The following is a 24,073-nucleotide window of genomic DNA, read 5'->3' on the forward strand; positions in this document are numbered from 1 at the left end:
GAGGGGCAAGATTTAAAGTTGTCTGCTTTGGTACAAACTGAGGGCATAAAAGGTTTCTGTGATTTATTGTTTGAGTCTCTGATTGTTGTCTTTGTAATTCACTTGGATAATTTTCTTAGCCTCCCCCCCCCCCCAATTAAAATCCAAGTGGAGAAAATCAAGACTGGACTCTTGTTCTTTCTTCCTCTGAGCAGGTTTTAGAGCTGGACCAAAAGGGGGGGGGGCAATTGCAAAATACATCTTTTTGCATCATGGATCCTAGTGAGAAAACATCCCCCCCCAAGGGAAAACCTGCCTTTATGGAAGTTGTCTGTAGGTATTACACTTTATTTTACTGTTTCTGTATGTAAATTGAAATATTTATAGGAGTGAGTTTATAGGGTTCCACCTACTCTGCACATTTATATCTGGTGTGCAGTTGGAACATCTTGAAACTGCTTCTTTTTAAGGAATCAATCTTGAGCATATGGAAGTTGAAGCAGGGGAGGAGATTACGAGGTGAGTTGAGCAGATTTTCAACCAAGTTTGCAAAGATGGGGCTCCTGAACCTTTTTCTTCCTGCTATGGTTATTATTCTTTGATTCCTGCCCAATAACACTTTAAATTGTCCACAATATTTCCCCTTCTTTTGTTCCATAGCTCTTACCAGAGGGTGGGGGAGGCGGGATCTAAAAGGCCTGGTTCTTGAAAGCAAAATTATGGAAGTTACTGAAACTTGCATAATTCATTCTATTCACAGAACTTCATTTTAATTGGGATAAAGTTTGTAAAGCTCCTTGTATCTGGTCTTCGGATATGCCTAGGTCCTAGTTCTTTTTCTTCTTAAGGAGCAGTTCAGCTTCTCAGGCATTACCAAAAAAAAAAAAAAATGTTCCATACAAAACTTTATTGAATGTATCTCAATTTTGTAAATGAGGTGAACAAAACAAAATCCCAATAGCAACTGCTGCAATATAAAACCCAAGCCACCTGCCTTAGTCTCAAACAGCCTCTTCACGAAGTCTGTACTTCTATACCTAGGCCACAAGCAGTTTATCAATCAAGTAAATGCTTCTAGCTTAACAGTTGCCTCACAACATATCTGTTTTGAGGAAGCAGTGCTGGGAAAGAACCCTTGAGAAGGGAAATTCTCACATTTTGAACTGGCATGGGAAGACAAACCCAGGTTGCTCAATACACTGGAAGGGGAAATAGTGTGTTCTGAAAATGCAAACTGAACTGTCAGCATAGCCCAGTTCACTGCACTGTGCCATGTCCCAGACAGTTAAAAATCTGCAAGTGTGCACAAATATGGTGCTCCTTTAATTGGGCCAAATGCATGTGAGTACTGAGTGTGGACCCATTCTTTGCTCTTAATAAAGGATTTTGAAACATACCATCCGTGATCCAGGAACATAACATGATCCAGAGAAGCTGGGTTAGGGTAAGGGCTTGCTTCTCTCTGAAGCCACCATTGCCTACCATGCCAGCACAGGCTTTGCTCTAAATGAACACCACATATGCTTGCCTGATCAGTCCTCTGAATATTTTCCGCTCTTCTTCTTCTCTTGTAATTTATGCTCTTTGCCCTTTGTTTTGGTGCTCTCTAATTCAAGACTAAATAGTTTAGTTTTAAGCTTGCTTGCGGTTGATTGTCTTTGGTTCTGTGTCCCCAGTCGAGATAAGTTTCTGCATCTCATTCCCTGCTCTGTCATGGACTGCATGAGACACTCCTGATTCTGGGTTACCATTTCCTCCCGACTCCAGACCAGAATATTAAAACCTGCCAGAAAAAAGTGACAATTGTAGGAATTCTGCTTTGGAAAGCAAAGTAAAAAGTACATTCTAAGAGCTCTGACCATTGCCAGCAAAAATAAAGTAATTGTTCACATGATGCTGACACAAACGCTTTGTTTATATATTATGCAAAAGAATGAAACTTTACTATCTCTCCTCTTTCCCCCATCTCTCTTCCCACTTTCTTTCCCACCAAACCCATATTGCCTGTAACTGTAATGTCTCACTCTGAATGTGACTGACCTGTATGAAGAAATATCTGACTTGAAAACAGAGACTCTGTATGTACTATTGTTACCCAAGTACATATTTTAAATGATGATGATGATGATAATAATAATAATAATAATAATAATAATACATCCAAGAGCTCAGACACTGTTTGCCAGACCCACTTAATACTCAGCTACTAAAGTTTAATGGAGCAATTGGCTTTTGATGTTAGATCTACAAAGTCTCATTACAGGAACAGAATCCAAAGCAGTAGCTAACAATCAGGTATATCAGTAATTCATCTTTCCCAACACTTAACAGTACCTTTAAGTTAGACAGCTATGCCTGAGTATTTTTTTTATTTCATATTTTCAAACACCTCTTAACACTTTATAAACCTCTTTAACACTTAAGACAGTTTCTTAGTGGTTTATAAAATTGTGTGTGTGTGTGTGTATGCGCCCCTGCAATTATATGTAGTATATATATGGAGAGCAAGAGCGAGAGAGAGCAGACAAGGAAACAGAGAAACAACATTAAAATACAATACAATAAAATCCCCCAAAACAGACACAAAGTGGCAAATTATAAAAGCATCTTAAGAGTCAATGATCCCTTCCCCCTTCCTTGACTCACAATATACAGCATTCATCTCAATGACACACACACATTACATCCGAATTCTGTCTTACATCTACTCAAATCATACATCTGCTGCTCATTCAGTATCACTCATTCCATTCTATTCTCACACATCCACCTGCTCACACACACAATCCACACACTAACTCCCACAATATCTCCCACTCAGTCACTAGTCGTCATCACCAATCACACTGTGCACTCAGCTAAAAATGTACTGCAAAAACACCAGAAGACAATGAAGCTATAGCCTAACTGAATCGTAGAAAATAACAAAACTAACTGCAACCCATTAATCACGCAGATTTACTGCTCCTAACAGCAATCTGCCTGTCACTCAGGTTGCAGTCTCCCACCCAAGACTCCCCCCACGCCTCCTTTCTTCTCGCCAAGGAATCCTGATACGCCATTTGCTTATCACCTGGTGTTTCTCCCCTGTCCCTTGCTCTCTTGCATGCCTTTATTATGTTGCCAAATAACCTCCAAGCAAGGAAGGGTCCACTTAAGATATGAAGCAGACTGCTGGAAACTAGCAAAAGTGTACAGGTTCAGTCCACAATCCCTGGTAGTGTAACAGACAAAGGCACTGGTATACTGGTACTGCTAAAACGTTTATTTGTCCCAGGTGCTAGGTAAATTTACTTAAAGAATCCATATAACTGCCAAGGTTAAATTATTCTGGGCCTTCTGTCTTTTGCATTACTGCCTAAAAGGCCAATAGATGGCAGCAGTACTCTCCTTTCAATAGACTGTTCCACCCTATCATTTCTAAGCTAAAGAACAAAGTAGTCAAGGGTCAAAGTACCGTATTTTTTCATGTAAAAGACGATGCTTTTTGCTTAAAAAAAAAGGCAAAAATTGGGTGTCATCTTATACATGGATAATGAATGCAACAGGTGATTAATGGCAGCAGCAAGCAGGAGATTGGCAGCGGTGATTGGTGGTTGTGGCAAGGTCTGCTGGCGATTAGCTGCAGCAATTGGGAAGGCAATCGGTGGCTGTGGCGAGGCGGGTAGGCAATTGGCAGCTATGGCAAGTGGGCGGGTGGGCTGTTGGCGGCTGTGAGTGGGCAGACAATTGGCGGCTGCGGTGAGGTGTGCGATCGGCAGTGACTGTGGCAAGCGATCAGCAGTGGCGGGCAGACAGGTGTGCAACTGGCAGAAGTGACCTCCCCCACCCCCCCAAAAAGCTAAACAACTTAATTTCTTAATTTTGAGTTAAAAAAAATAGGGGTCGTCTTATACATGGGGGCATCTTATACACGGGAAAATACGGTAGGTATGACGGACAGCAAGAGATTGCATGTGGAAATACACAAAACTGGCCCGTTCACATGCTAAGCAGGGACTGGTATCTTTAGCAGCAAGAGGATCCCACAGGAATGGGGTGATGATGAACTCTCCTCAACCTCATATTTTCTCTGTTTCTGGCTCGCTTCTGGTAACAAAGCCAAGAAGGTGGCTGGAAGGTAAGGCATGGGATGGGTTCAGCACCACTCTCTCTTGTGCTTTTATTGTTAAAGTACCACCCATTCTTCTGTGTATGTAAACAGTCTTAAAATACAACTTTTGTAGTTGTTGAGGAAAGGTAGGATAAAAATGTCCCAAATGAACATCTAGAAAGTGTTATAGGTATAGCCACAAAATCCCACTCCATTGTCAGCATGCTTTTATCTGGAGAGTGCCTGATTGTTTTTATCTGGTGAGAACAGTGGTCCATTATCAAATGTGTAAGACTAAACCAACCACTCACCCATTCCAGAAGCCAGTGTGTCTCCCATAGGGTTGAACTTATTGAGCTGCAAATGTAAACACAATAATGCATTGTAACAGTGTCGGTTGTTCACTTAACATCTTCAATCAAATAAAAAACCAGAACATTCTGGACAGAGAAATGCCCAGCACTGGATGTGGAAAGAGTTTTGCACAAATCAGCAGAGCTTTGAATAGCAGGTCTCTCCGCCATCCCCCACCTACGTTATCACGAGATGCATATGGTGACAAGAAGCAAAGGAATAAAAAGATTTTTAAAAGCCTCCTGCAGAAAATTAACTGACGGATCTAACCAGGAGCCTCAGTGAGCGGCTCTCATGAAATCTGGCTTAGGAAGAGGCAGCTCTGGCAACAGGAGATAAAACATTTCTTCCACCACAAGAATGGAAATGAACCTCTGCCTCAGAAACTGCATGGGCGCACAATTAAAATAGATTTTTTTTAAAAAAAACACCAGGGCTCTTGATTTCAATTCTGAACATCTGGTGTGGAAATAAACAACTCAGGTATTCTTTCCCTCAGCCCACACACCAAATGAATTGACATGAACTTTGTTTATTGAAGTTTGGAGACAGCTGTGCATCTCCTCATTTCTGGAGTTTAGGAAACGAAAAGCATGCCTCTGGAGGAAAGGGTGGGGCTATTACAGTAGTCTGTCCAGGCATTCAGTGGAAAGGCTGGAATTTGCAACATTGGAAATGGCTAATTCAGCAGCTCTTTTTTTTAAAAAAAGCTAAGAAAACCTAAAAGAAGAAAAGGAAATACAAATGTCTCTGCTACAGTTCACAAACACATTCATCAGTGGCAACAACAAAAAACCGATTCTGATGACCTTGACCCTGCAGTGGAAGGTGCCTCTTCCTCCCTGAGGTCTCCACACAATGTAGAAACTCTGACGGCTCTCACACTTCTTGCTGGTCAAGAGATACACATCAAATGCATAGACACACAATCATAGAATTGTAGAGTTGGAAGGGACCACCAGGGTCATCTGTTCCAAGCCCCTGCAATGCAGGAATCTTTTGCCCAACGTAGGGCTTGAACCCACCACCCTGAGATTAAGAGTCTCCACTGACTGACCATACCTAAGTCATCCCACATGTACAGGAAACTTCGGAATGGGAAGGGGTCTCATCTCTGACCTTACACCATGCTTTGGATGATTCAGTAGCAGCAAGAAGCCTCCAAAGATCTCACAGGTGCAACATGGGGTCAGAAGTGAGACACAGAGGAAGGTCAGAATAATGGGAACCACAGATGCTGGCTACCAAGACAAGCTAAAATGTGTGAAGCCCTGGCCACATCCAGTACAATAGGGCAGTCCAGGTTTCAGAGGATTTCTCTCCATTAGGCACTAGTGGTCCTACCAAAAAGTGGCAACACAGGTTCTCCCCATCCAAGTGAATTCCTGCTGTGAATATGTCTGTCCTTAAAAAATAGCTGTGTGAGAGTTATTCTTAAAGAGAAGCCCTGTATTGGAGGCAAACATTTGTCACAAGCAAACCCATCGATCAGTTGCACCATATAAGAAAATAAATAATTATTTCCCTAACCCTCCCACTTTTTTGGGGTTGGGGCACAGTAGCTCTTTGGACATGCTATCTACACTTACCGAGATAATTCCAGATGCATTTGGATCGTGCAGCTGGCAAACCATCTCCCCACTGTTTCCATCAAATATGTCAATGGTTCTCAACTCGCCCACTGTGTAGCTTGGGAACCTAGGGTCTGGGTAACGACCCACCACAATGAGGTCATAGCGAGGATGCCATGTCGCCTAAAATAAAGAAGAGGTGGTTAAGCAAGGTCAGTGCTAAACTGATACGTGTTACAGAGGACTAGGATGACGATGACAACAACAATCTTATCAAGTACAGTGGTGCCTCGCAAGACGAAAATAATCCGTTCCGCGAGTCTCTTTGTCTAGCGGTTTTTTCGTCTTGCGAAGCATCCCTATTAGCGGATTAGCGGCTTAGCGCTATTAGCGGATTAGCGGCTATTAGCGGCTTAGCGGCTTAGAAAAAGGGGGGGAAAGGGGAAAAGACTCGCAAGACGTTTTCGTCTTGCGATGCAAGCCCATAGGGAAATTCGTCTTGCGAAGCTCCTCGAAAAACGGAAAACCCTTTCGTCTAGCGGGTTTTTCGTCTTGCGAGGCATTCGTCTTGTGGGGCACCACTGTACTGGCATTCTGTGGGTCATTCAGATTCAGCTTGTACCCTTCACATGGGAGCAAACAAACTGCAGACCTTTCAAGGCATTATAATGTAGCAACATAATTTCCATAGGTTCTTACTAACCCTACCACTTGGAACTTGTGTACAAATCTAGGGAGACGTTCTGATTACAACTAGGTGCCACTGCCCTAGGATTCCTTCTGCCCAACCCTGCCATCAATAATGGTCTGCTGTCACTGTAGATTCCAGTCTAAGGTTGTATACTGGAATGCTTATTTATATAGATCCATAACCAGAAGCAGAATGAACCACTCTCCTCAATATCCTATACTTGAATCTATACATATAGAAAGAGCCTGTCCATAAGGCTCCCAGCAATTTTCCATACAGGAGCTGTAGGATGCTTTTCTTCTTAACTCTCTGCTCTCTGCATCAAATGGGCCATGCTCCCAGGTCAACACTCCTATTTCTTCACCTTGATAGGTGTAAGGTGCTGGAACTGCCGATGGGGATGTGAAATCAAATGCTGGGGTTTGGACCAATCAGAAGAGGAATAGACCCGGATTTCATTGTACTGGTCAGTACTCAGTAGCTTAGCCCCATCCGTTGGGCTGAAATATGCTGGGGAGGAGGGGGAGAAAACAGGAATATGTATAAATGTATTGTGGCCAATAACAAAATAACCAATGAAATATTATATTTATAGACATTGCAGCTATGATTACCATCTCACTATGCTTATTATTATTATTATTAGTCCTGTAGAAGAATTATAATAAATGTGTAATTGTTGAGTGATGGTCTCTTCTAAAACAGACAAGAGCAACATTTGAATATGTCCTAAACAGCACCAGTTACAGACATAACTAGAATGTAACAAGCAATCTTATCTGAGAACAAAATGCTGGATTTCCACCATAATCAACCAAACTATCTGCATAAATCCTTAAGTACCACTGATTTCAGTAGGTTATCTGTGTCTCTAAATTCAGTTTCCTTGGACTTAATTAAATAAATTCACACTGACTTCACTTTTAGCTTTACCAGATACTTTTTAAACAAGACTGAAAATGTGAAATGACAATTGCAGAATTTGGGGAGGCGGGGACTGGTTTAGAATTCAGTGATTCTGAAGTAACATTTAATATAAATCTTAAATATTTCACTTGGATATCTGAAAAATATAGTGTGGCCTGAACATCTCAAGTTTATTTGGAATCTGTTTTCAGATGCCAAAATACTGATTGCAAGTAAATGGCCTAATCAAAGACCTCCTATGTTGAAGGATAGGGAAATCATTACTATGATTTGGAATTTGGCTGAAAGATGTGCATTTATGAGATGGTAGACAATTCTTGTTACCCTTTATTTATGAACACAATTCAGACGTTAAGAATAAGATTTTATCCATGTTATACAAGTGTTGCAATTTTTTTTAACATGGAAAATAATAACTAAGCTACAACCTTCATTATTCTCTGTTGTTGTTTTTATCTTGCGGGGCTAACATTTCTATTAAAATTTTGATTTAAATTTTAGCAAGTCTATAGACACACCCTGTATAGACACACATTTCCTCTTTTTGACATGTGAAACTATGACATGAATAGGACTAGTGTCCCGTCCGTCCCCCCCCGACATATCTTCCAATTTCCTTCACCACTTATGCCAAGGTTTGAGGGTACCTTATAATGTGATTGTATCTCATTTTATCCAAACAATCTTGTGATGTAGCAGGACTGGCATTGACCTTTACAAGGCCAACAGTTGGTACAGTGAATGCAAGGTGGAAAGACAAAGGCATGTGGCACTGAGCTGAAACACGCACAAGCCAAGAATGGTTAGGTGGCAGAGTATAAGCCATGAGCCAATTTGCTATCTTACCTGCATTAACGGGTTTATCATGTGGAAGTACATGAAGAGAACTTGACTTGTCCTTAATGTTTCTCAGATCCCAGATCTTTACTGTCTGATCCACAGAGGCTGTAGCTAAGAGCCAATCACAGTGAGAATTGAATTCCACGTGAGTCACTTTCTTTTTGTGCAGTTTCAGGTTCCATACCTGCGGTGGATAAAACAAAAGCCAAAATGCATTACAACTACAGAGCAAGAGATTTAGACATCAAACATACTTTTCTAGGAGATGGTAAAACCTCTTTAAAAAAAAAAATAATTAAAAAATAATGATGTGGAAGACAGGAGAATATATGCTTGTATTCTAAATCAGCCTAATAAAGACAATTCCAAATCTCTACCGGAGATCAAAGATTGATCTAAATAAGGAACTTCCAGGTTCTCCTCCTGGGGAATATGATCTCTGCAGTAAAGGAAACCTGTGGTTCTCCAGATGTTGTAATACTACAACTCCCATAATCCTTGATCATTGGCCTTGTTGGTTGGGGCTGATAGGAGTCCAAAATCATCCATGATATATATTCTAAGTCAGGGCAACATTAGGCAGATGTTAAAAATACCAAAAACCTATGTATGTCTGATCAAAGCAGGCTGTAAGGCAAAGAGGAGGGGCACACTAACCTTTTCGCCCTCAGTACTGAGCAGAACTACGTTGCCCACATTATCACCTGTCGCCACAGTCCGGCAAGTTGCAGATACATCAACACTGCAGTACCAGAAACTAAAAAAGAAAGAAGTACAAATTCAGAATGTTCATCCCCTACATGTATAACTAAGGTGGTTCTCTGTTCTTAGCAGAATGCACAAACAGTATTTGTATAAATAATGGAATCACAGCTGAGCTGAGCTGAACCCTAGTGACATTCTGATGTGGGATCAGTGTGGGATTATTTATCAAGTAGTGTAACAAAGCCAACAGGCATCACTTGGAAAGACCAAGCACACTCTTTAAAACATTCATAATGTGTATCGCATCAGTTCTAAGTATTTGAAATGAACACCAATTTTAAGTGTTGGGAAAGGGGTAGATAAGTTTGGAAGTCGTGAAACACAGGAACCCAAAGCTAGCCCAAGACACTTCACTGCCTGAAGTATAGGTCAAGATGGCTCACCACCATCACACACACACACTCCCATTCCATGGATACAGAAGCTGAGCAGAATGGCAGATGACTCTTATTTCAGCACTGGGGGTGAGACAGCGTCCACCACACTTCAGAGCAACAGGCTAGCTTAGGGGGCAGGAAATAGGGGCAGAAGGCAGACCTTGTGGCACACACTGCTCTTATAAGGAAATAGTTGAGGGGCTCAGAAAGTAGAGCAAGGGGCTTCTACTACTGCCCTAAAACATTTGCCAACATGTTCTGCCCAATGGTAGGGTTTGCCCTGCAAGTGTGAGAGCCAAGTTACACTTTCTGTGGTAGATGAGATTGCTTCTTATCTTTCACATGCCTTCCAGTGAACCTCCAGAATGCTTGAAAAAGAAACCCAGATCTAAACAAGCATTAGAATTCTATACGTTCCTCTTTCTTTGAGCATATTGCACGCTACCTCCCAGTACTAACTCCCTGAGGTGCAATTTATATCTTCATAGTTCCCCTTCCTGTATTACTTTGTTTTAATGGGAGGCGTGCAGCTGATAAACGTGCCTGCTATATGAAAGCAGACCTTATTGGCTCTGATGCACAGTCACACTCGCTGAGTTCGGGACAATAGGCAGTGTAAAGATAAAACCCCAGAACCTGTCTTGTTCACTCTTCTTTGAGCATACGTGACATGGTTAGAATGCTGCAGTTTGTAGAATTCCTACTGAAAAAGTTGTTTGCCTTCTCTACGTGTCAGGTGTGCTATACAGGGTATGCTATGCACCCAAGGAAAGAGGGATTTCCAGGATCCTACTCAACACTCCATCAAGCAAAACACTACTCAAGTGCTCATGCCCACGAAAAAGCCGAACCGCTTCCATTTGCTATTATGCACAACTGTAATCATATTCCAATCCACATGATCAGAAACGTATTGCCTCCAGTAGGCCCGGGGAAACAGCCCAAGCAAATGCTAATAATCTGTCCTGGCACATTCAAAGGAAGGGTAAAGGAAATTTATGAGCTGAACAACGACACTGCCCTTCTCACTCCTCACCAAACATCATGGAATTCATGGTCACAGACTGGGGTGCGGGAGATCACTTGCGCTGGTCGGCCCTCAAGGTGCTGTAGACTAAGGGTGCCATCCCCTGAAGCCACATAAAGATTTGCCGACTCAAATGGGCTGAATTTCATGCCTCCAAGAGAGTCTCCTGGGCCTTTCTGGAACACAGATGGGAAGAGGAGAGGAATATGCCTAAGTTACTGCGGAAGGATGGGAATAGGCAGTCAGCACAACCTGGCAGAGATGCACTGAGTTCCGGCTCTAGGTGAATTCACACCTACCTACTTAATACTGAACATTGCACCTTGTACAGTACTAGCTCTGAACTAGTTAACTTCTCAGATGCTGCATGCAAATTTCTTTCAGAAGTTCCACTTCAAAAATGTTGAGAAGCTATACAATATCCTCTTCAAAAGCACCAAGCAATTTTAAAAAAAAAACCTAAGAGAGAAACATTAAGCCATCTGTGTGCTAGTAGACTGGTTTATCAAGCTCCTTCTTGCGGAACTATTAATATTGACTTTCTACTCTTACATTCTTCAACACTTCCAGTACCTATTTAAACACAGAGCAAACAAAGAACTTTGCAGAGCTAGGATAATTCTGAGGACAACATATAACATTATGTCTCAAGTCACGACACACACCCTCCGTCTTTAAACAAGTATAGTACTAAATATTCCCAACTGTGTATAGAAAACGCAAATAAGTTCTGCACCTTTATGATAAAGCCAGGCAACTTCCCACATATTAAAAAGTTCCCTTCAGCTACATTAAGGTTCCTCTTCTTCCAACTAAAGGATGTGAATGTGGCAACTGCAACTTGATGTCCCTCCACACCATTGAAAAACCAAGAATAAATTGGAACACTATTCCATCCTATTGAACCTCAGCACTGAAATTGTCCATTATATATTTCTTAGAAGGTATTTGTTCACAACTTCTCTGCAGCTGCATCCAGTGCATTGTTTATTTTACTTCTCAACAACCATTGGAGCTTCTGGAGATTCCATAGCGTAGAGGAAAGCTAATCTAATTCCATCAATCTTCGCTTTGCTGCATCAAAATGTGAAGACTTCACCCAAAAATTTATGTCACATTTATTCCTTTACACAAGGACCTCCATCTGTGGAGGGGTATAAAAATATTACATGAGGATATCCAAGCATGTGTCTGTTTTGCTTCTGATATATGCTTGAGATAACTACTGTGAGAATCAGGTTCCTGATGCCTGAATTGGGAGGAAAATAAAACACTCATGCAACCAAACCTACATTCAGGTCGACACAGATAAAAGTTTATTCACACATTCTTCCCAAAGCTGGTGTTAATATCAGTATCAGGACAAAGTAACGTCAAATAAAGTGCTCAATGAAGTTTCAAGAGATCCTAAGATAGCTTAAGAACAAAAAATGTGAAGCTGGTAAGCATTCAAAATGAACCCAAAAACAAGGGATATGGTATCACAAGATGCTGACAAAATAAGGATGAAAAAAGAAGAAGAAAAGAAATCCTAATGTATCTCAGTCTATTGTCATTGAAGGCTTTCCTCAAGTGTCAAAATGAAAAGCAGCCTACAGAGATCTCTGTTAACAGCATCACTTATTTGCAGCTGGCAACACAGTTGGACTTATTGTGGCAAGAATGTTTGTGAAGAGCCCACTTCATCAGATGCACCTCTTAATAACTTAAAGGTGCTACAAGGCTCTTTTTTGTGTTTGCTCATAATCCTAAACACTGGTGCCCAGAATAAATGTTAAGTTATAATACTGAATGTGTGTGTTTCATTTGTAAATATAATTCAAAACAAGCTTAGGAACACAATAAAATAATTTCCACTCCTTTGTCACGTGCACAGGGGAGTTCCCAAACTACCAATCTCCTACCACATTTCCAACACTAATTTGTTCTGTTATGGCTCTTTATCTATCTATTCATTACAGTATGTTTGCTATTGCTTGGGTATACGTCACATTTACAGACAGATCATGCACAAGTAAGGCAATAAATTCAATCTGATGCATTTGGGAAATATATCATTTGGGAAATATATCTCTGCCAAATGAGAAAGAACCCTTTAGGCAAAGAGATAGGCTTCTGCAAAATGATTCACTATGTTTTCCATAGCGATATCAAATTGTACACTGTTTTCCTCCACATGGTTTTTTTACTTATGTAACCTGCCTAAAGGCCCAGTTTCAGGGGGCTAAAAGATAAAGTACATGATCAAAGAAAATAGTAGCGATTCAAGAAGAGCAAATCATTCACATTCTGAGTGAATAACTCTGGTAAGAACAGGGTGAGGGCCGACCCATGCCGAAATTACACCACTTCCTCTGTTTTGTTGCCTTCTAATACTAGAAGCAGTGAGAGGAGGGGAAAACTTTTATCACATCTTACTCCCAGTTGTCGGTACTGGTGAAGACTCGAATTGTATTTCCATTAAAATCCTGCAGGGCAGTAGTTCCAGCAACTGATGATGTGTACAGCTCACTAGGGTTAAAAGGGTTAAACTTCATTCCTGTGATGGCCCCTCCAGTTCTCATCTATAATGAATGGGATGAATAAAAACAGAAAGCCACTCAGAGATGAGGAAGAAGGAAAGTCCCTCTTGTTATCTCATCTAACACCAGTACAAGGCAGCATTCATCTTTATGTGGCATTAGCCGAGCTGAACAAATATCCTCATAGGGGAGAAGTTCCCTCTGGCCAATACCATTTGTGTTAAATAACTGCCATGTTGAAGAGCAAGCCTGCAGAACTCCTGGCACCATCTACATCTTGAGTGGTTTGGCTCAGCTTCTTCTCAGAGTTGCCACCATGAACTAAACTGTTGAAAGTCACCTACTCCACCTCTTTACAAAAATGGGTTGTTCTATGAACAGTTGCTAAAGGACTGAACCTAAGGGTACTAGCGGTGGGAGTAGGGAAAAAGGATAAAGGATAAGACTGCAGGCAAGTAATGTCCCAATGGAGGGAGGGGGTACTATATATGAAGAGTTTCAGGAGCTCAATTTGGGGGCTGAATTATTACCTTCTTGTGAGGATTTGGGAGGATAAAATGCAACATGGAGGTGATGCCTGGAAAGCTGTTCTGGATGATAAACAACAGCTTGGGAACTCTGAAACTTCCATATTCATTGTTGCCATAATACTCCCCCTTATTTTTGTTTGATAAAGGTGCAAATGAAAGTCTAATGTCATGTTTCTGCTCAGAGTATTAGTCTTATGCTTTTGTGAGCTTTTCTTTGGAATGGCTAAGACGATATTATTTTTAAAATATTTGCTTGAATACAGACAGATATTCAAATCATAGCAGCTCAGTATCCTTGGAGAAGACTTGGAATTCTCAAGGAAGCTATTTTTTTCCTCTGGGTGTGCTCAACCTTTAAAAAAGATGAAGTTCACTCCACAGATAAACACAAGTGTATTTTGCCAAGGCATTATTAACAATTCAAAGCAAGGCCGATGAAAAATATTATTTCATTTGCAGGGACCTCATTCCTTCAACTCAATGAAGTACTTTCACATCTAACAAAGCATGAAGCTGAAGTAAAGAGTTAAAACAAATAAAAAACCTCTCCAAATACGTATGTATTTTCTATTTTAGAGTAAAAATTATCTAACTCAAATGTGTAGCCAGATCATTCCCTTGAATAGAAAGCTGGGAAATTACAACACAGATTTCTCCGGTGCAATAGAGTTCTAACTAGAAGCCTTCATCATTAATCTACATACCGCTCTAACACAGAGCTTGCATAGACACTGCATTCGAACTTCACAATGACTTACCCCTTTTATGAAGCAGCTTTTATTAAGCATTTCATAGTCCCAAAGGATGATGTCTCCACCTTTGGAGCCCACAGCAACTGTGCTGGGGTGCGTTGGGTGCCATTCCAAGCATGTGACCCTCCTGTCAAAGGGACTTGCTGTGCGGAACAGGCGGTACGAATAGAGGGAACGTACAAAGGGCACCTGAAGACACTGTTACAAAGACAATGAGAGAGAGAGAGAGAGAGAGAGAGAGAGAGAGAGAGAGAGAGAGAGAGATAAGCCCTGCAATTCCCATATACTCAAGTCTGTGCTACTCTTCCAACTATACTGCTAACAGGTTCAACTGTGGACCATACAGTGGCACCTCGGGTTAAGTACTTAATTCGTTCCGGAGGTCCGTTCTTAACCTGAAACTGTTCTTAACCTGAAACACCACTTTAGCTAATGGGGCCTCCTGCTGCCGCTGCGCCACCAGAGCATGATTTCTGTTCTCATCCTGAAGCAAAGTTCTTAACCCGAGGTAATATTTCTGGGTTAGCAGAATCTGTAACCTGAAGCGTATGTAACCTGAAGCGTATGTAACCCGAGGTACCACTGTATTACACTACATGCATCCATATGTATTTTCCCTCTAATTTTCTTTTTTAACAGAAAACACCCTCTAGATCAGGTGTGGATCAGGAAGCTTTTTGGCCAGATCTTCATCTCCCCACACCCTGCAGGCTAACTTTGATAGGTGAGTCAATCAGCTGTCAATCAGCTGATGTCATAATGTTGTCAACATGCATTTCTGCATCTAGATAATGCAAGCTTCATAGAGGTAAAACAAGAGGAGCTGTGGAACTCTTTACCTGCTCGTTTTTCTACTTTAAATTGTTCCCCTCCCCAGCTGGTTTTCTCCAGAAATGATAAGGGGAAAAGGAATATGGTGAGAAGATGAGCAACACAACAATGAGAAATTATTATCCTGTCCATACAGGGGCAAGAGTGAAAAGAAATGGTACTATGTATTTCCAGAATTAAAGTTTTACATTTGATGTGGTGGAGGAAAGGAAAAGTTTGTAGATAGCCATAGTTTAGCGTTGCCTCTCATCATAACCTTAATGCTATGAGCCTGAACAAAGCACTACAGTCACACACTCCCCCTTCTCCTTGCCTCCTCCTGCATGGCTAAATCAGCAGAATTTACTTTAGCTTTTAAAGAACCTCAGCTTAGTTACAATTGAACCAAGGATGTTGTTTTTATAGAAACTCCAGTTAGCCTATCAAAACAGGCCAGCTTCATAATCCATGGTTTCGAGTTGACTTGTTATGAAACTTACTAGAGTTTTGTTTTAAACCAGGATTCCTGGTTCAAAAATAATGCTAAGCCAATATAGTTTAAAAGTGGAAGTACACTCTGCCCGTATCCCTCTCCCAATTGCACAGGAGGAGGTGGATGGAGAGTCAGTCTTTCTCAAGCTCATTCTAGCTAAACCATCATTTAGCATTATGTGCAAATGCAACCAGAGTGTCATGCAGTCAGGTGGATTTTTAAAAAGGAAAAATCTACACATGGCTGTATTATGCATACTATAGTATAGAGGAGGGAACATAAACATGGGTCAAACAGTCAATAATAACAGAACTGTAACTCTTTTCTCCTCCACACTACTATGCAGAGTATGCATTTAGATAGAAATAGAAACTGCAGGAAATTCAGGTGTTCAGCCAGTTTGTAAGGAAAAACACCTACCTTTCTGAGCTGTGTCCCAATAGCACCACCCAGCATATTCTGATGTAGATAATGGACAATGTTCTTCTGTGTTTCTCGCTGATGGAAGAACACCCCTGTTTTTCTGACCATGGATCCATGGAAAGCTTCTCCTGCCAGACAACAGCAAAAGTTATATTACTACCTACTTACATGCTCATTTAGGACAGATTTCAGGTTTTTAAAAAATAAAATAAAAATGGACACATACCCCAAACTGGAGCCAGGTGCAACGAAACAAAAAACATACTTTAAAACAAATTCTAGTCAGTTTTCAAAACAAGCCACTTCAAATCATGAGTTATAAGGCTGGCTTGTTAAATTAACCAGAGCCTATTTTAAACTGCAATCTCTGGTTAAATTGTAATAACAAGCCAGGATTCTGTGAAATCAAAATAAAACACTGCTGAAGTCTCTTGCTGGACATGTTGAAGGAGGTAGGAAGTATACAAGCCCAAGTTTGGGTTGGACTCATTCCAGCTTCTTACACATTTAATGCTAAACTACTACATGCAAAGTACTCCACTGAGTTCAATGAGGCTTATTCTCAGGTTAAGTATGAATAGCATTGCAGGCTAACTCTCACTACACTAGATTAGGAGCAGCAGACTTTGGGAACCACTACACAGCGGGTGGCACTGAGGTCTAAACCATAGAGCCTAGGGCTTGCCAATCGGAAAGTCAGTGGTTCAAATCCCCGCAACAGGGTGTGCTCCCATTGTTGAGTCCCAGCTCCTGCCAACCTAGCAGTTCGAAAGCAATTCAAAGTGCAAGTAGATCAATAGGTACCGCTCTGGCGGGAAGGTAAATGGCGTTTCCGTGCGCTGCTCTGATTCGCCAGAAGCGGCTTAGTCATGCTGGCCACAGGACCTGGAAGCTGTCCGTGGAAAAACGCCGGCTCCCTCGGCCTATAGAGTGAGATGAGCGCCGCAACCCCAGAGTCATCTGCAACTGGACCTAATGGACAGGGGTGCCTTTACCTTTACTTTACACTAGATTAGGGGCAGCAAACATGGGCAACCACTGGTCAGGTAGGCGTATAATATTGAGTGGTTCAAGTTTCTGAGCTACTCAAACTCTTCAGCTGGCTGGGTGTTAAGCAAAAAAAACGGGGTAGTGAGAAGACTATGCAAGGAAATAACAATGGCTGCAACAGGCCTGGAAAAACCACAGAGGCTGTATTTTGCCCCCTTTCTGAACTGAAATAGGTTAGCAGTCAGTATAGCTCTACCAGGTTAAAAATGAGCTAAAAAGTAAGATAGCTGGAGACATCATTCTTAAAGCACAGTGGAAGAAAATAAGTATTGGCCCAGTTTAGGATAAAAGCCGCCCAGAGTGGCGGGGGAAACCCAGCCAGATGGGCGGGGTACAAATAATAAATTATTATTATTATTATTATTATTATTATTATTATTATTAAAGCACAATATTCCAGATACTTCCAAATGCATGAGAACATAAACCCCAGCCAAGCCCCCCGGAGTTCCTGCAGAAACAGAATATTCCAGGTTTGTTCTGTAGTCTACAGAAAATGTGCAGAGCTATTGGCAGGCTGTTCTCAACAAACAAACCTGCTGACTCTTCATGGAAAAGTCTAAAAACACTGTTGTCCAGGGAGAATTTTGCTGAGCAACTCAGCTTGGGATTTGTTTTCGAACATTGGTTCTGTGTTTTCTGTTTAATCACCAGAGACATCTACAGCAACACAGAATCTGACTGCAACATGTCTAATCACCCCCAAAGCAAAGGAATAAGGCAGATTGCAATTTCTTAGGAGTCAGACAACAGTCCTCATCATGAGGTAGAAGCAGATCAAATGAAACTCTTGAAACATGTATTTTTGCAAGGAAGGGTCCATAATAAAACAAAAGTGCTTCCTTAGTCAACCAAAAGGAGAGAATATTAAGGATGCAACCCCCATTCTAATATCAGCAAAACTCCCCATAGATTTTAACTGGCCTGGTAAATCTCTATGTCACAGCAGCTTACCTGCTGTTTAAAATATAGATCTTCTCCATTCATATGCAAAGCAGTGGGGCTGCTACTAAAAGGGGGCACAAACAGAGGTGTTGAGTGCTCCCCCATCCCTGGCAAGTACTTTTCTTATAGTCAGTCTTACTTTAAATGAGAGATTTCCAAACTATGTGCCGTGACACCGTAGCGTGTCAGCTGCAGTGTGTAGGTATGTCACGCGAACACTTCCTGCGCTCTTCCTGGGGCTGGAAAGGGGGTAGTTTAACCTCTGGTTTCCTAGTAAAACTGAATTGCTGTGTTGCAAATTGATGCATGTCTAAAAAGTGTGTCACCAACATGAAAAGTCTGGAAAGCTCTGCTTTAAACATGGAGCATGAGAGTGCCTGAAAAGGGTTTAAACATTCCACACTCTACTGGCCCTTTCCACCACATGAATGGGGCAGACCCAGATTTCAAAAGATGCAGTCTCATTATTGCCACATACAGTATTGGGTTTCTGTCATTCCGCAGCTGGGAGACTCCTCATCAGAGGACAACCTGTACTCCCCAGCACTACGACAAGCCTGGGATCAAACTCAGGCTGAGGTGAGGCCATCCACACCACAAGTGAGTTCAGCCTCTAGGGTGCGTGTGCACAAGTCCTGAGCCTGGAGGAGAGATGGTACCTCAAATGCTAGACAAGATTCACCTCATTAGAAGGGCCTGAGTGCAGACAAGCACTCCATAGGGGCCAATGAGACTTCTGGATGAAGGCAGCTGATAGGAGTCATCTGGATTCAGGGTGGGAGTCCAGCACTTCCAGCTCAAAAACCCCCTCATATTTGGCTGGAAGAACTGCTGGAACAATGCCTTTGTACCAGAAATGTGACAGATTTGGCTGACTGACTAGCCTAAGCCTGACCTCAGACCTGTCACCTGCCATGCCTTTGTCTGCCCATGGATTAAACTTGAAGATGACCTCAGACTATCCCGAACTTGCCTCTCACTAGACTTCTTGTTTTAGGCCCTGATTACTTGGACCATAACCTTGGATACCACTTCTGCTTGTGCTCCTGTCAGTATTGCCTTAACCCTAATCCTGTTTCCTAAAGAATCTAGTGAGAGCAGTACAGCCCAATTTTGAACATGTATATGTCCAATGCTTTTACACTTCTAGCCTTATCTGCACTATTGAGAGACTTCTAATGTCAAAAGACTTTTAACACAGAGAGTTATATTTGGACCTGCTTATATCATGAAGATTATTTCTTTAAGAGGCTTTATTTTCTAACGTTTTTCGGGTTGTACAAAGCTTCATCCTCTTTTTAAAGCCAGCGCAGTTTTTTGAACAATACTCGTAAAATAACATTCAAACAAAAACTAAGTGAAGTGTTAAAATAGGTCCATAAAGGGAGATATGGAAAAGATAGATTAAAGTGCTTTTACCAGATAAATTGGAAAGGCAAAATATACTGGACTGCTGAATGGGATAAATAAGTCTCAAGGAAAGTTGACCAAATGTTCCTGTGCTTGTCTTTGTGTTCACATCAATGCATTACTAGTTCAAATAAGGCAAGGGAGTGTAAACCATTCATTCATTGTTGTATGGAAAGGAACAGCTTCTCCTTCCAGCACTGAAGCACCATTCATTTCTCTGACCCTGGAGCACACATGACTCAGGGCCCAGTGGTAAATTCCAAATAGCAGGAATGCAATTGTAAAACATGCATATATCTGAAATATAATGAAGTTTGCAGGACCAAATTAAATAATTACCAGAACATTAACTCAAAAAGTGTTACAACTGAGCAGCCCCACATGAAGCGACAAAGAATTTGATTTCTGCTTCACATTGCTGTACAAAGCATACTTTTAAAAATCTCCCAATTTTACTATGTGGGGATTAAATTAACTTTGTTAGTTAAGAGGCAAACCACCAAAACAAGCTGCATTTAGAGCTGATTTCATTATTACTGTTTTGGCCTAGAGAGGAGCAAAAGGCTTGCAGGAAAAATGACAGGGGGAAAGATTAAATATGAAGAGATCAAATTACATGTACCCATGGTCTGTTAGCAATAGCAACTATCAGAACAAACAATATCAACAGAATCAAATTGCATTAGCATTACATAGACACATATAAGAAATGTATGTTTTAAGGCCTTACCCATTTTTTCCAGAATCTTGGGGGCTTTTTTCACAAGAAATTTATTTGCATATGGCTCATTTTCCAGCTCTCTGGTGTCTCGCTTCCTTTTCCCAGTTGTTTTTGCCTCTTTTTCTGATGGACACTCAGGAGACTTTTGTAGTTTCTTGTCCCTTGACTGCTTCCCAGGGGCCATTCTGGTAAATCACTGAGAAAGACCAACAGAGTGGGGGATATAGTCATAGAAGAACTCTTTAGATTCTTAAGAAAAGTAGCATACATTTTTAAAGTAGCTTAAAATGGAAGTAAACAGCAAAATGTAACATGAGATTTCAAGCCCCACCATTTCATAAATCCTCACCAATACTTTATTATTATGAATTCTCTTTTTACATTTATATCCCAGTTTTCTTCCATCATGGAACTCCAGATAGCATGCAAAAGTTCTGAGGAGGTTCTGAGGAAGTGTGACTAGCCCAAGGTCACCCAGCAGCTGCATGTGGAGGAGCAGGGAAGCGAACCCGGTTCACCAGATTATGAGTCCACCGCTCTTAACCACTACACCACACTGACTTTCCTTTCTGCAGTATCCAACAACCCCCTGTTTCATTTCTTCCCAGAAACTAAGGATTGCTCGCTTAGTACTGTATAGGTATTCTTCTCCCTTCCCTTGATCTTAAGAGGATAAGAGCAACGAATATCAGAAAACGAAGAATTGCCATGAAATTGCCATAATTGAAGTTGTTCAATCTCTGAAGCATCAGATGTTAGTAACTGACTGGGTGAGGGCAAAACAGACTGAAGCTTAATCCAGACAAGACAGATTCGGAACAGATAAGTACTTCATTATGCAGCGCAGAGTTAAACTATGCAATCGACCTCAATAAAATAATATTCTTGTGTACAGTCTATAGATATTTTAACTTGAAGCAGTCATAAGGTGTTTAATTATTCTACAGTTGCATTTCACAATTATTATTATTTTTTAAATTATTATTAAATTTATTACGTGCCCTTCATCAACAGCTCCCAGAGTGGGTTACAACAATTTAAAATTCAGTGTTAAAAACAGGTCAAATAGTCACAGGAAAAGGTTGGTAACTTGAAACACACACACATCTCAGATGCCAAATGCTAGGATAAATAAACAACAGCCCAGTAATGAGAAGCAGACCGGTAGTGGTTGTAAGCAGGGGGAGATGAAAAATCAGAGTGGGGTGGGACTGCGTTCATATCAATTATTCTCAGCAGGAATAAAACCTCATTTAATTCTGAATAAAACATACCAAAACGAACTGACTATATATTATTCTGTAAAGGCAACATGCCTGGGGGTGAAATAATGTAAAATAGCAAAAGCACTTTGACAAACATACTCCAGTATCCTCAATCCAGCTTCTCCTGTTTTTCCCCCTGCTGCTCTGAGGGGCTTCTCCCAAGTCCCAAGTGGGGAGGAGGAGGTCAACATTCATTCGTCTGATTGCTTAGGGACAGTCCTTAACAATGGTGCTGTCTGCGGAGTGCCAAAGCATTGAAGCTACCTCCATGTTTTGTGCCCTTTCTTCAGAAATGGCCAAGTGATTTACTTTTTTATAAAAAATGAAAGTGAAAAATTGGGAGGGGGTTTTCTGCTGGTCTTTGGGCCTCCAAATCCTAGCCCTTTTACCCATCTGTTAGTGGTCCTGGGTCAACCTGTATTCAAAAGGCACTGTAAGCAAATGTAGCCAATGGTTGCTAGACAAATTATGCCACTTCCTGCTCTTTCCAAATAAATTTATAATAGTTTCCTAATGGCCATATGATATTTAATGACAAAGCAATTTATTTTACCACGTTTATTATCAAAATAGATAAGTACAAGGAGTTGCGGTGGCGTGCATTTGATTATGAGACCCTCAGAACAAAATCCCTGTTTAACACCTTGTGTTGTCTGTGTCCTTAATAATAACAATTATGATGATGATACTTTGGGGCATTATTCAGCGGCTAAAAAGCTCCCCTTTCATGATGACTGGGCAGCTCTAGGACGCTGGAGACAGGAACCTTCCTGCAGGAAAAAAACAAAACGGGTCTTTGACCCCTGCAACCCTGAAATACTACACCACTGATCTTAACACATAAAATATTTCCACCAGTCTGGAGAATTGCTAAGTGCAATGATCAGAAATCCCCGGAAGGAAAAAATTCAAGAAACCACCGTATAAGCAAATGCTGCAGGGGGGCTCCTCCTCCTCTCTCTCTCTCTTCCTCAAATACAGCACGTGAAACAACTTTCAGTTTTATGTAAGTTCAATATTATTAGCATACCAGAGGCGGGCCAAATAGTACAAGGCTGCCTAAGTAGAACCGCCCGCCCTCCCCGCCCTGGACCAAAAAGAAAAAAGCCCACCGCCTTTCAAGCGTGAGGGGACTTTGAAATAAGGTCGGGGGCAGCAAGGCGGTGCCTGAAGCAAAGAAGGAGGTCCTTGGCATCGGATAGCAAGAAGCAGGGAATGCAAGCGAAGGGGAGGGCTTTGTATCCTCCGAGGGGGGAAAGCGCCTCCCGAGCGCGGGAGCCTCCGCCACAAGTTACAAGGGGTGCAAAGGGGAAGCGGTAGCCAAGGGCGCCCCCTCACCTGAACTCCCTTGACCGCACGCTCCTTGCTAACGAGGCCGCCCCGGCTGAGGAGTGGATGGCCAAAAGGCGCGGGAAGAAGGAGCCGCCTCCTCGCCGGTTTCATAACCTGATGGGGGGGGGGAGTGTAGAGGGAGGGAGGAAGGAGGGAGCCGAGAAGAGCTTTACGCGGGAAATTAGTCGGGTTCCGGCGTGGCTTCGGAGTGGGAACCGTGTGGCTGGCAGGCGAGCAGGCAGCCTCCCTCGGCTGGGCGCTTTCTCTTTCCTCTCGCCGGAAGGAGGCGCCACGAAATGGTCTGCAGCTGCACCGAGAAAGAGCTCTCCCCGCGGCCTTACGTTTACGTGTAACCTAAACAAGCTCTAGCTTAGGGCCCCACTCTCTTGGAGCCCCCCCCAAAAAAAAAATTGAAGGAAAAAAACCTGGGCGTACATTTCCAAGATAGAAAACAAATAAAACCTATATACAGCAACAGTGTTTTGTGTTGTATAGGCTCCTATTGGTTATGTGCAGATGGCTTTAGATACCTATTAGGTCCATAAATTACCATATAGCATATATTCAACACAAAAAAACAGCGACAATTTGCAATTTGTTGTTGACAAAGGACAGCGGGACATATAAAGGGGCCCTATTACCTTCAGTAGCTTTGGGCCTCATTAAACCTTAATCCGGCCCTGGTTGCACCAGAATTTGGCCCTGACACCTGATTTATTCGTTCTTTAAATCGTAGAAAGAGAGCTATAGGAGGGTGGTTGCTTCTTTTAAGTGCCTCCGGGAAGCATCCTGGGGCGGGGAGGAGAAATAAGTTATCTGAGCGTGTGCAGAGTGCCACAGCCATAACCACTGGCAGCTCAAGTGCATAAACAGGTTCACCATACTCAAGCCCCGGAAGCAGTTAGCATAGGAGCCAGCTCCTAGGGGCCGAGGGGGTCTTCGCCCCCTCCCCCCCCCAAAAAAATTGATGGGCATTGCCATTCAAATGGTGTGAGTGCACTGTGTCATGTGATTGATTATGCAGGTGGGGCTTACCTAGGGGCCCCCCCCCCAATATTTTATTCAAGTTGGCACCCCGGCACTTGGAAACAGCTAGTGGGAAAGTGGAGGTTGGGAGATAAATCCCCAAAAGGGAATGAAATCCATGAATATAGTGTGCTACATTTGTGACATTGTTTATTCCAGCTCCTACTGGA

General features: G+C 41.9%; 1 protein-coding gene across 4 annotated transcripts; it reads right to left on the reverse strand.

Moving 5' to 3' along the window:
- Positions 1–871: 871 nt before the first annotated feature.
- DDB2 (damage specific DNA binding protein 2) lies at positions 872–23,542 on the reverse strand. Of its 4 annotated transcripts, none has more exons than XM_081856014.1 (11): positions 23,519–23,542; positions 20,290–20,476; positions 16,152–16,282; positions 14,435–14,626; positions 10,634–10,800; positions 9,113–9,212; positions 8,462–8,639; positions 7,053–7,198; positions 6,016–6,180; positions 4,384–4,429; positions 872–1,762 (listed from the first exon to the last, which is right to left on the reverse strand). In XM_081856014.1, exons 2-11 carry the CDS (start codon positions 20,462–20,464, stop codon positions 1,512–1,514), a joined length of 1,551 nt encoding a protein of 516 aa, XP_081712140.1. In that variant the 5' UTR covers positions 20,465–20,476; positions 23,519–23,542; the 3' UTR covers positions 872–1,511. The 4 variants fall into 4 exon arrangements, with proteins under 4 accessions (XP_081712140.1, XP_081712141.1, XP_081712138.1 ...); XM_081856015.1 differs by lacking the exons at positions 10,634–10,800; positions 23,519–23,542 and adding exons at positions 13,043–13,188; positions 22,884–23,127; XM_081856012.1 differs by lacking the exon at positions 23,519–23,542 and adding an exon at positions 22,884–23,123.
- Positions 23,543–24,073: the final 531 nt, after the last annotated feature.

The sequence above is a fragment of the Podarcis erhardii genome, assembly GCF_964252035.2.
Source record: "Podarcis erhardii genome assembly, chromosome: 1".
NCBI classification, from domain to species: Eukaryota; Metazoa; Chordata; class Lepidosauria; order Squamata; family Lacertidae; genus Podarcis; species Podarcis erhardii.